Below are 12,774 nucleotides of genomic sequence, written 5' to 3'. Positions count from 1 at the left end.
CATCATCAGTAAATTTGCAGATGACACCAAGCTGGGGGCAGGTGTTGATCTGTTAGAGGGTAGAAGAGCTCTGCAGAGGGACCTCTACAGTCTGGGCAGATGGGCAGAGTCCAACGGCATGAGATTTAACACATCTAAGTGCCGGGTTCTACACAATGGCCACAACAACCCCATGCAGTGCTACAGGCTGGGATCAGAGTGGCTGAAGAGCAGTTAGGCAGAAAGGGAACTGGGGGTACTGGTTGATAGTAGCCTGAACCTGAGCCAGCTGTGTGCCCAGGTAGCCAAGGTCAATGGCATCCTGGCCTGTATCAGGAACAGTGTGGCCAGCAGGAGCAGGGAGGTCATTCTGCCCCTGTACTCAGCACTGGTTAGGCCACACCTTGAGTTCTGTGTCCAGTTCTGGGCCCCTCAGTTTAGGAAAGATGTTGAGTTGCTAGAGTATGTCCATAGAAAGGCAACAAAGCTGGTGAGGGTTTTGGAACACAAGCCCTACGAGGAGAGGCTGAGGGAGCTGGGATTGCTTAGCCTGGAGAAGAGGAGGCTCAGGGCAGACCTTATTGCTGTCTACAACTACCTGAAGGGAGGTTGTAGCCAGGTGGGGGTTGGTCTCTTCTCCCAGGTGGCCAGCACCAGAACAAGAGGACACAGTCTCAAGCTATGCCAGGGGAGGTTTAGGCTGGATGTTAGGAGGAAGTTCTTCACAGAAAGAGTGATTTGCCATTGGAATGGGCTGCCCAGGGAGGTGGTGGAGTCACCGTCACTGGAGGTGTTTAAGAGGAGACTGGATGAGGCACTTGGTGCCATGGTTGATTAGATGGTGTTGGGTGACTGGTTGGACTCGATGATCTTGAAGGTCTTTTCCAACCTGGTTAATTCCATTCCATTCCATTCCTCAGGCAAGGAGCAAGGGCATGAGCCTGGGCTTAAATGCAACTCTGGAGCAAAAGTGGGAGGTTCTTCTCCCAGCTCTTTCTCGGCCCCACCATCTGATTCAAGGTGATAGAGGTGAGCCATACCAGTTAGCCTTGAGCACAGGTAGCCAAATCCCTGTGGGTGGAACAAAGGGAGTGCACTCAGGGCCCTGACATTGGTGTCCCATGTTCAATGAGCACCCAGACACCAGAAGGGTGGTAGGTACCTGTTTCTCTCAATGCCTGTGCTGTTGCCATTCAGTACTGCAGGGTGGAATCTCCACACATTTACTGGTCACAAATAACTTAGGGAGGAATCTCACAAGGATGTGGATTCTAGGGTATGTACACCAGGCAGGTATTGCAGGGCGCACATCTTACTAAATGTACTAAAGCTTTATCCCTCAGTCATTTGAGTTTAGGAAACTGTCTCTCTTGTATCACAGAGATGAGTTGTTTACAAAGCAAACACTGTCAGTCCATTTAATTAGTTCTTTAACAGGGTGAGAAATGTTCCCTGGCAGAGTTTCTGGGAAACCCTCCAAGACGTGAAATGGAGAGGTACTTCTATGCAGAGAGGACAAACAAGGCTAGTTTCACAGACGCAAATCCCACAACTGAATCATCCCTCCATGGATGATGATAAGAGTCTGGGGGGGTGCAGTAACTATCCCCATGGTCAACATAACAGTAATTTTTAACAGTGCAAGAGACAGGTCATGATGTTCTGCCACAGAGAGTAGCTCCCACAATGCCCTCTTCTCCATACAGCCTCAGCAAAAAGATATGCAGCCTGGACAGTTTCTGGAGCTAGCGCCCTTGGTTTTAGGTAGGTCTGGGTCTAAGTATCCTAATATCCAGGTGTCCTGATACTGCAGTGATCTAGCAGACCTTCATATTAGCAAGACAGCTTGATTTGCTCCACTTATGATCCTATCTATGATTGCCTGGTAGCTTGTCAGACTGGATTCTTACAACAGGAACAAGGCATCTTTCCTCATGCAGAACACAGTCCAAAATGATCAAATAGCAGGTTTGTTTCCTAAGCCAAGGAAAAATGTGTTTGTATTAAAAAGTATCAGGTTTTTTTGAGAAACAAGAACATTATTTCACAGCTCTGCTTAACCCTATTCCTGAAAAAATACACTTAGATCTGATTTCTCAGGACCACTGCACTGCAGTCTACATTTAGTCCATGACCCCTCCCCAGAAGGATGGAGAAGCCCTGTAGGTTGAAATAAAAACAGATTTAATGAACCCAAGCAGGAAGCCTCTAGCAGGAAGCTCTCCTTGCCTCAGTGACTTTTTCCCCTTTACACAGAGTATGTTGTTTATGGTCTGGAATATACCTGCGACCAATTTGAGTCATCTGTCCTAGCTGACTCAAAACTCATAATGCCCTGCAGACCATGGCTAGTTTAGGATTCCGTCCCAGCAAAATCAGGACATGCACCCAAAGTAAGCCAGCCCAGTCCTGGCTCTACTAGTACCCAGCAGCTGCTGAGGCTTGGTTGTGACTAGGAAGGACACAAGGGAATCTGCATGCTGTACTCCTGGCCCCCTTGCTTCATGTTTCTGCTAAGACGAGCATTGTGTCAGCATGGAGATGCAAGAGGTGAGAGAAGGAACCAAACCCACACCTGGGAATACAGCAGACTAGGAAATGAGGCTGGGAAAGGTGGCTGGTAACAGGAACTAGAACTAGCAGGACAAAGAAGCAAGGCCAAGGTAAGCTGTAAAAATTTGGATTTAAAAGGCACATGGGGCCCGTCCTGAAAGTAGCTCAGTAACTGAGTCCTTGAGGGGAATTCAGAAACATTAAAATCTTGCTGGTGAGATATGTGTTCCATGGCAGCAATGCTTGGAGACCTGCTGGGCTGCACCAGGTTGCTTTTAAAAAAATCTGGTTGCAGTCTGACACAGAAGTAACACGCATACACTGCCCTCCAGTGGCGAAGCTTGCCTTTTCTTTAGAGTAATGGAGTCGAACGTGAAGGGACCTCACTCAGCCTCAAATACAGTAGGCAAACCTTCTGTTTCCCGAGGGATACAGACCATGATTACTCTGAATATTGGTGTTTGTCTCTCACAACCTTATAATTTTTCAGATGCATTTCCTCTGTTTTACTTGACCAGAGAAAGATCACAGCATGAAATCAGTGCTGTATTCCTGCTGTTCTGCACAAATTCAGTTATTCCTGTTGTGAAAGTGTACCAGTTTGGTCTGCACTGGTCTAATTAGTTTAATACTTTCAGCTGCATGCTGCATGCTGTGACAAAAGTGATGTATATTCACAGCAAATAATGATTAGAATGAGAGCTGCTAGGTAACTGTGGTCACTGACTAAAGTTTTCCCTGTACTACTATCCTTCAAAACTATGCAAAATGTAACACAAGTAATGTTGAAAATTTCAGTACTTACCTATCATTTGAAATTAAAAAAAAACCCCATACAAATCCCCCAAACCCACAACATTGCACATTGTTTCTGGTCTACCGCTTGGTTCTTGCTACTAGTCAATTTTACTCTACACTCCCAAAAGTGTATCTGGGACTTAAAAGTTTATGCTTTCAATAGTTGCAGTAATAGACAGAAAGTTTTGAAAAAAAGTCTCACTCAGCTGAATGTGTACACTCCCAAAAAATTCTTCCTTGCCCAGAAATCAGGGATGCAGTTAAATGCTGCCACAAAAGAAAAAAATAATGGAAGCAACTGGAACGAAGAAATACAAGTCCTTTAACTCTTCATACTTGACAATATTGAAATAAGAAATAATTAATGTGAGAATTACTGGATGCTGCAGTGATTTTATGCTTTCTTCACTGAAGAGTGACAGACCTCTGTCTTAAAAAGGAGAATCTGTGGGCTTTGCTTAAAGCAGCCAACGGAGTCAGCTGCGAAAGGAATGGTAAAGGACCCATGGTATTTTATTACTGCATTATCAATGTGTTTTTCTATGCATTCAAGAAGCATTTTCCACAAATACATCTCTCTAGGAAAAGATGCAATGACACTTTGGAAACAAATCTTAAAACCACCAGTGCTAAATTGTGTTTTATTTCCAATTATTAGCCATTACAGTATCTGAAACAAAGAGTGTCCAGAATAAATAGCTGAAGATGAAGCATCAGAACACTATCGTCTTCGCTACTGCTGTGGCCCCCTTAACGTTTCTTGCTTTTCAACCTTCACTCTTCAGATTCTCCAGGCCTACGGATATCATCAATCTTCAGAATCATCCTAACAACCTGAGTTGCCAGAGAAATCTGCTGCTTTTTGCCAATCAAGGTTTCTATAACATTCTGCTGCTTCATATCTGCCAAAAACCAAAGCAGAATTAGATACACTCCTCAAACGTAGATGTAACATTCAACCTGAGGTAGTAATTTCCACATAATTTTGACGTAAGTTTTAAAATCGTTACTGATGTCCACCGTAGCTGACAGTTGGTATTAACTAATTTCTACATACTAGTTTTAGATCTGGGTTCTCAAAGACCTTGGAACATTAAGAGCCAAACTTTTCCCAACTAAATCTTCCCCAATTGCAGCTTTTTACTTTTCTGCATTAGATTTTTTTAAAGTTTCCATACAGGAATATTAGAAACAACACAAGGGCTGGAGCAATCATTAAAGAAGTTCAAATGCTGTAAAGCACAAACACATCAAAGAAGGGTCTTACATCAAAACAACATCTTACATCAGGTTGCAAGATTTACCACCTTCTGATGATGATTGTTTTTCTCAAAAAAGAAGAGTGTGAAATGTGTATATCCAGATGAAAATAAAGTATTCATACACTGGTTTCTTAACCTTCACATGCTTGTTGTATGCTTATGTATGTAAATGTACTAGTGTGAACAACACTTGACTGGAGACATTTCCAACCTCTGGTTTTACCTCTTCACAAGCTCTTCTGAAAACAACTATCAGGCTGCAGTGTAAAATGAATTATAAAAAATGCAATACTTAAAACACAGCCTGCTCTTAACTGACAGCGAGTAGCTTTTTTTGCTGTGCCACAAATCAAACAACATCTTCAACTAATCTTGCCTCCAAATAAAAGTTTTCAAGCACTTTCCACCTTGCAGACATGCATGCCTCTCCACCTGCATTCCCATTTATCACAAGGGGCAAGAGTTCATAAATGAAGTGTTAAAAACAAAAAACCCCAAGGGACAAAGCAGTAGCATTTTGATTTCCAAGAAAGAAAAACCTGTTACATTCCTTCTCCCCCATGCAGCAGCTCTTACCATTTGTTCCTTTCTGCAAACAATCAATGCCAAGAGCAGGATTATTTTCCTTCAGTTGCCTAGCCCGCACTTCAGTCATGGTCTGTATCGGATTCATACCGCTGTTCTCTGACAGTGCCATGGGGATTACCTCCAGGGCATCTGCAAAAGCTCTCATGGCATACTGTTCCAGAGATGGGCACTAGGGAAAAAGACATTCGTTCAGTTATAAAGTCCAAGTCAAGTTTCCTTGGAATCTCTTAAAACAGATTTAGTCCTTGTCTTCAGAAATTTAAGTTGTAACTGTTCCTTTCTTACCTCATCTGCTGCCTGACTGACTGCTAAGGCACAAGAAATCTCAGCTGCACCACCACCATATACGATACGATTATCACGGACAAGATTCCGGATAACGCACAATGCATCATGAAGAGATCGCTTTGCTTCTTCAATAATCTGGAATTACAAACCAGCATCTATGTTACAATACACACAACGGAAGGCTATGAAGATGTATGTCCTAAAACAGAAATGGAAACGGCAAATAAACTGTATGATCTTTCCATGGCTTTAATGCAGCTGCACTGCTGCTATGGTATACTATTTCAAAATATAAAGTGTTAACACATCCAGTGGCAAAGAATAAGAAAAATTAAAAAACAATAATGCAGCATTCTTTGTTAAATCTATGAAACAACAAAAACTTATGTGGTAAGGTTTTCGAACTTGCTCATTTGCAAGACACAAACCACCACTAAAATCATAATGACAAAATTACTTTCAGACTGTAATTTGAGCCAACCCTCAAATTCAAGATATGCAGAAGGATTTAACAAGTTATGCTAACCTTTAAGGCAGTATTTTTGCCTTCTTAAAGAACTTGTCAGATTAGGGGTTATGTTCTTTTCGTCCTTTTTCACTCAATGCACACCTTGACCTATACTAAACATAATCTAACACTAGCAGTACAAGAAAGAACCAGTTTAAGTACACAAACATTTAAAATTACCTCAATCTGTATACATGGGTTGGGTTTTTTTTGTTAAATTGAAATAAATCATTTCAGAAATGCATGTGTGTCTTTACCAAGAGAAGCGGCTCTCCCATGAGAAAAAACACCCCCAAGTAAAATTGCTTTTCTGTTTATATTGTGTATAAGTGAGAAAACCTTCTCATTCAAAAATACAGGATGCAAATCTAACGAGTGACTTCTAATGCACAGTCACGACAGCCTGCAACCCTCCCCCCATTTGTCTACACCGCAAGGAAAACTCAGACAAGAGTTAATATGCTTTTGAAAGAAACCATACCTTCTGCAACTTACACAGCGAATGTACGTAACAAATTAAGTATCTCACCATTTTATTTCCTCCTCTAATGAAAATGGTCACAGCTCTGGAATTCTGACACTGTTCAATGACAAGCATTCTGTCCTTTGTTGTTCCAAAGGAAATCTCTCGGACAAGACCCGCAAAACCCAGTTTCTCTGCTGTGAGTTCACAGAAGCGAGGAACAATGCGTCCTCCAGTTGCAATGGCAATTAACTGAAATGAAAGAACTATCAATTAATTTGAAAATAATTTCTATTATGCTTTTCATAATGTAAAACTAGTGGAAGACAAATGCTTACTCCAAAAGGTTGTCTTCCCATCACTTCGAAGTATTTTAGGCAATAACTTGTTTCTGCAAACAGTGAAACTAAACCAGAAACATCCCTTGCCACATAAAACTTAACAAGTAATACGCATACACTCCAACAACAAACCATAATGCCATTTATTGTTGGTTCTTCCTACAGATTCCAATGATTTTTCTCCAATACCTAACCATATTCAGGATTATGCAGTTCTATTCAGAGAAGTTTCACTCTACCAACTCTTTAATTGGTACAACATACCAGATAGTGAGTGCTTAACAACTGGTACAAAGTTCATTTTTAGAAGATTTTACTTACTTCTATTTCAGGTCCACCAACCCAACGAACAGCAGGCAGCTCATTCTGAAGCAGCAAGTGATTTGCCTCATCATCAAAACCCCACTGGCAAATAGCAAGGTTTGCACCAGTGTCTTTTATCTGAAAGAAACATACAGCATCAATCTTCTGATCAGAAGTAACTCAGGACTGAAATCCAGTCTCATTATGGTTTTAATTCTCCTAATTTCTTCAAAACACAGTCTGAAAACCCACCATCTGGTGTAGGCAGAGATTAAAGTATATGTCTAAGCAGGGTGATACTTGTTTCTTGCATAAAACTTTTATTCATAGCCTTACAATTGCTCATATGTTTTTTCCTATCAAGATTACTAACTCATTTCCAGAAACAAATCAGTGCACTATCCTGTGCAGTATAAAGGGCAAGAAAAAAACATAGAAAACAGAAATAATCTTAGACACTACCTGTTTCACCATCTCTTCAAACTTTTCCTTCTCATATTTCTGCAGTGCCTTGTAATCTTCCACAGATGTGACATCAAGCTTATGCTTGGTTTTAGGCTTAGGTGGTTCAAATGGACAAGTAAGGATTGCAATTTTAGCATCTTTAAGCTCCTGTACAATTTAATAGAAAGAAATAAAAAGGTTGGCTTTTGACCTCAGTAACACCTTTTTCTTATACATGCAAAACCTGCAACAATTTTTAACAGTAATGTATCTTTTTAAAGTTCAATGTTTAAAAAAACTTCAGTGAAATCATTACTTGCACCATGACCACTGAGAATACTATGTGCTCCTCTTCACTGACAACTATTATGTAAAAATGTAAAACTGATACTTTCCACCAGTTTTCCTTTTTATAAACACTTAAGACAGCTTCTTGTGTGTTCTGAACAGGACAATATGGTAACTTGCAAAGCTTAAGCAGCATTTCTTCCTACTGAGTTCCATTAAATATATTATACACTATAGATAAGCATTTCTGCACTCCTCACTTGGCCAGCAATATTCTTCCAATCATTTATCAATTTCTAAGATTGTTGGAAATTCTAACTTTGTCTCTTCCAACGTGAAGACTTGAATGCTCCCTTCCCTTTCTCCACTGATACATGGGTTAAAAACAAGGCCAAAATAAAACATTGTTAAAATACCCTAGAAATGCTACTACAGTAGTTGAAGTCAGCTATGCAACCTTATTTGAGCCATTACATGAGATGAACACAGGCACTTCACTTACTTTAGGCATCTGTGGATGACTGAAATCTTTATCCACAATGACTCCTTTAACCAGCTGTGTATCTTCCAGTCTGCCTCCCACTTTGCCTTGTACTTTGATCAGCTCAAAATCAACATCTTTACGTTCCATATCTGCTACTGTCAGTACAGCATTTACAGCAATTTCTGCCATTTGTCTGTGACAACGGTTAACTCTAAGGTTTAAAAACATGCAATAAAGTTGCATTACATTTCCATAATTTGAAAGAAAATAAACGTGATTCTATCAGAGCAAAAAAAGTATTGCTTACAGTTAACAAATTTTGTATGCTAAATCAAGTAAGGGGATGGATCCTGCTTTTCAGAGAAATAAAAGATGCGAAATATGGTAGAAAACAGAACCAATGACATGGTTTGTCTAAGTTTTTGTGGCCATCATCTCAAGATACAGATTTGAAATAAGAGCAGAGTATTAGCTAAGAAACATTCAAGTCACAGAAACCATTGTTAATGACAGCTGTGCACAATGCCTAACTTGTATACTACTCAAGGAATCTGTAATGAATAATGAACTTGTGGGATTAGCCAACAAATATTTTCTTTAGGAAAACAGCCCCAAAACAAACCTTCAGAATATAACACCATTACTTTTAAAAGGTTTGCATTATTCTTGGATTTTGCTATGGTGCAGAAATCTGGAACAGGTCAAAATGAAGCTGACTTTGCAGCTGTTTAGCTTTATGAAATGGATCATTTATAGAAAAAAGATTCACTTTTTTTTATCCTGAGACACAAATCCATTGAGAAATTTGCCAAATATCAAGCATAAAAGAGCCTTCAGCAGACGTTCTAATTATGCAAAAACTTTTATAGTCCTTCAAAACACCCATAACAATTTCCCATTTCAAATTGAAGTGGCTTTTAAGGGAAACTTAAATATTCATCTGAAGTTTTAGTGACTTACACTTTAGAACCTAGTGTTGTCTTTGCAGTCTGGATCAGAGGTTCAATGTTCTGTGGATCAACTGGAAAGCTGTCACTGATTTTGTCTAGATGCTCTATAGCAATGCGGGCTGCCTGCTCATAACCATCTGCTATTCTGATAGGGTGAATACCACGGTCTAGTAATTGCTCAGCCTGCTCCAGTAATGCTCCAGCCAGAACTATAAAACAGAATTTTGAAATAACAATTAATCTTCCAGAAACTAAAGCAACATTTTAAACACATTATCAGAAAATTAAAAAAGCATGACTTTCCATTTTTTGGTATGTTTTAAACAGTTTGAAAAATCAAGACAAAAGAGAAAATCAAGGTGGGACAGGTAGAAGAAAATTATGCTGAAACATTCTGAAAGTATAAAGAGGACTTTCACCACCAACTCAAAACATAACTGCATTTAGCAAAGACACAAAAGCATCTTTCCGATTAAAAGACTGGAGACCAGTGACAAGAGGCATTCCTCAGGGATCTGTACTGTTTAGCATCTGTCAGTGACACGGACAGTGGCATCCAGCGCACCCTCAGCCAAGTTTGGTGATGACACCAAGCTGCATAGCACTGTACTTGGGGGAATAGATGCCATCCAAAAGGATCTCAGGCTTGAGAAGCGACAACTGCAAGGTCTTGCATCTGGGTTGGGTCAATCCCAGTCACAAATAGAGGCTAGGTGCAGGATGGGTTGAGAGCAGCTCTGGAAAAAGAGACTTGGGTGTACTGATTGATGAGAAGCTCAACATGAGCCAGCAGTGCATTCCTGCAGCCCAGAAGGCAAATTGTATCCCAGGCTGCATCAAGAGAAGCATGGCCAGCATGTCTAGAGAAGTGATTCTGCTCCTTTGCTCTGCTCTTCTGAGACCCCCCACCTCCAACACTGCAGCCAGTTTTTATGTCCCCATCATAAGGAGGACACAGAGCTGTTGAAGTGTCCACAGGAGGGCCACAAAGATGATCTGAAGGCTGGAACACCTCTGCTGTGAGGATTGGCTGAGGGAGCTGAGGATGCTCAGCCTAGAGAAAACTCGGGGCGGGGACTTCTGAGATGACTTCCAATACATGAATGGATCCTACAGAAGTCTGGAGAGGGATTTTCATAATGATGTCTAGTGACAGGACAAAAGGGAATGGTTTTAAGCTGAGGGAAAGTAGATTTAAGCTAGATCTTAGGAAGATCCAGTATGAAGGTGGTGGGACTCTGGAACAGACTGCCCAGAGAGGTGGTAGATGCCTCCTCCTTGGAGGTGTTCAAGGCCAGGCTGGATGAGGCCTTGAGCAGTAGAATCTAGTTGAGAGGAGTCACTGCTCATGACAGCAAGGTTGGAGTAGATAATCTCTGAGGTCCCTTCCAACCTAAGTCATTCTATGATTCTAGTAGAACAACTGACAAGAATGCTGAAGCAGTAAATACTCTAAAAGCCTATTACAGAAAAGCTGCAGGTACTTTGCACAATATTTCTTAAAGTATCTTATGAAGATTTATTTTGAAGCTGGAAAAGTGAAGTTAAATTTAAAATCTTTTATTACCGACAACTCCAGTAGTTCCATCACCAATCTCATCATCCTGAGATTTAGACAGCTCCACCATAAGTTTGGCTATCTGGTGATCCACATCCATCATATTCAGGATAGTAGCACCATCATTTGTCACAGTCACCTCACCATCTTTGTCCACCATCATTTTATCCAAGCCTAAAAAAAATACAGTCAAAGCAAGAAGGAACAATCGAGAAAATCACCCCAAAAATTACTGTGAAAGAATTGTTAAAATTATTTCATCATTACCATTGGGCCCAAGGGATGTTCTCAGAGTGCTTGCTACAGCCTTTGCTGCCATTATGTGAGACTATAAAGAAGAAACAAATTACATCATTATCATGCATCCCAAAATCATAGTCTTAACCTAAGCAAAATACACAAATACTGTAAATCAACAAAGAATAGTCAATTATGACAGCAACAGAAGAAAATAAGCAGTGTATGCCTATTAATTTTATGCCAGAAACATTCCCTGTGCCTTTTCTTGCACAGCTTAAGCATGCAAAAGCAGAGTAGCTAAAATGACTGCCTGGAGATTTAGAGGAGGAAAGCAACAGAAGCGTTTAACTATAAAAGGAAAAGCCAGCAGCTTTGTTCCGCTCTTCCACCAGCTTTTCAATCGCACACATTCGCACAAAACTGCCTACTCAGGCTGCGCAGCCTTTCTTAAGAACAACGACGATGTTTCAGGCACGGCGAGGTTATCTATGGGAAGGGGCTGCAGGAAGGCTCCCTGCCTGCGGGGACCCAGAGCCACAGGGAGGGGCCCGCTGCACCCACAAGGTGAGACGACCCCAAAGCTACGCGAATCAGTGGCAGAAACTCTACCGACCTTATGCTACGGGTGGCGGATTCCCAGACCCGGGGGCAATGCTCTGTCTCTCCAGCTTCCCGGCGCAGGGCAAGCGCAAGACCGTCTCGTCCCAATACGCTCCTATCCTCCCGCCAAGGCCTAACAACGCCGGCTCCCCACCCCTAAAAGCAGCATGGCGCGGCGCGGCGCGGCCCGCACAACGAGGGCTCATTGACGGATTAGCGGCCCCAGCGGCCACTCGCTTACCTTGAGCGCCTCGAGACCCATGAGGCGCGTTTTACGCTCCTGGTCTTTGAGGATGAGGAAGGGGCGCCCATACTCATCGAACGCCAAAGTCCCCATGGCCGACATGATGGCGACTGCTACCACTCCCGCTGCGCCCGCACCTCACACAGACAGACGCCGGATGCCGCCGTGACGCAGCACGCTCACCCGCGCGGCGCTACGCCGGCGCAGTCAGCAGCCGCGCGACAAATCTCACGGGTGGGACATATGTGGCGCCTCTAGCGGAGCTTTCTGGAAGCATCCGGTACAGCGGGAGCCGCGCATAGCTCGCGGCGGAAGCCGCGCAGGTATGCGGAAGGGAGGCCGTTGCATGGGGTAGGGTGTGGGCGGAAGCGTGGTGGTGACAGGCTGCAAAGGGTGACCTGAAAGACACAGCAGATGGGTGTTCGCCGCTTCTCTCCGAAGGGCGTTCAGAAACACTTCGGTCTCCCCCGCGTAGCGGGGTGGTGTCCTCCCTTGTAAATACTACCAGCTCAGAGGAGCTCCCTATTAGTTCTGAGTGAGCTCGCCGTGGGCGATCGGAGGGTGGCTGACCGATCGGCTGCCTCGCAGCTGGGTGCGTTGTGCTCTGGAGGAAGAACATCGGTTGCTTGGGGACATTTCCTTGAGTGGGGCTCCTGTGCGTTCCGCGGCGGGAAGGGCTGAACCTGCGCCGTCCTGGCGCGGTTCGGGCGCGCGCTGCTGTCCGCCCGGGCGGGCGGGAAGATCTGCGGGCTTAGGCGGAAACTGTTGCTCAGGAAAGTTAAGCTAGGGCTTCAGTTTCTCAAAATCAGTAGTAGTAACATTTCCCCGAGAAAGCAGCTAAAAGCGTGTAAGGGCTTTTCCTGGTGTGCTGTGTCTGATATTC

General features: G+C 42.8%; 1 protein-coding gene across 1 annotated transcript; it reads right to left on the bottom strand.

Annotated features, from left to right (window-relative positions):
• Positions 1–3,843: 3,843 nt before the first annotated feature.
• On the bottom strand, positions 3,844–12,064 carry CCT5 (chaperonin containing TCP1 subunit 5). Its single transcript, XM_009899417.2, has 11 exons — positions 11,889–12,064; positions 11,075–11,135; positions 10,817–10,981; positions 9,260–9,458; positions 8,318–8,510; positions 7,546–7,695; positions 7,102–7,221; positions 6,506–6,691; positions 5,466–5,603; positions 5,169–5,349; positions 3,844–4,232 (listed from the first exon to the last, which is right to left on the bottom strand). The coding sequence occupies exons 1-11, from the start codon at positions 11,991–11,993 to the stop codon at positions 4,105–4,107; spliced, it is 1,626 nt and encodes a 541-aa protein (XP_009897719.1). The 5' UTR covers positions 11,994–12,064; the 3' UTR covers positions 3,844–4,104.
• Between the last annotated feature and the right edge of the window lie 710 nt (positions 12,065–12,774).

Source organism: Dryobates pubescens, chromosome 9 (assembly GCF_014839835.1).
Source record: "Dryobates pubescens isolate bDryPub1 chromosome 9, bDryPub1.pri, whole genome shotgun sequence".
Taxonomy (NCBI): Eukaryota; Metazoa; Chordata; class Aves; order Piciformes; family Picidae; genus Dryobates; species Dryobates pubescens.
Note: the sequence above shows the minus strand (reverse complement) of the source record. Positions and strands in the feature narration are given on the sequence as shown.

Bases quoted from the DNA above. Each gene is read 5' to 3' on its own strand.
- CCT5 (XM_009899417.2), bottom strand. From the start codon at position 11,993: ATGTCGGCCATGGGGACTTTGGCGTTCGATGAGTATGGGCGCCCCTTC. The intron at 6,692-7,101 runs GTAAGTAAAATC...CTTTCATTTCAG, and splicing joins TTGGTGGACCTGAAATAGAA to TTAATTGCCATTGCAACTGG. The intron at 5,604-6,505 runs GTGAGATACTTA...TTGTAATTCCAG, and splicing joins TTAGAGGAGGAAATAAAATG to ATTATTGAAGAAGCAAAGCG.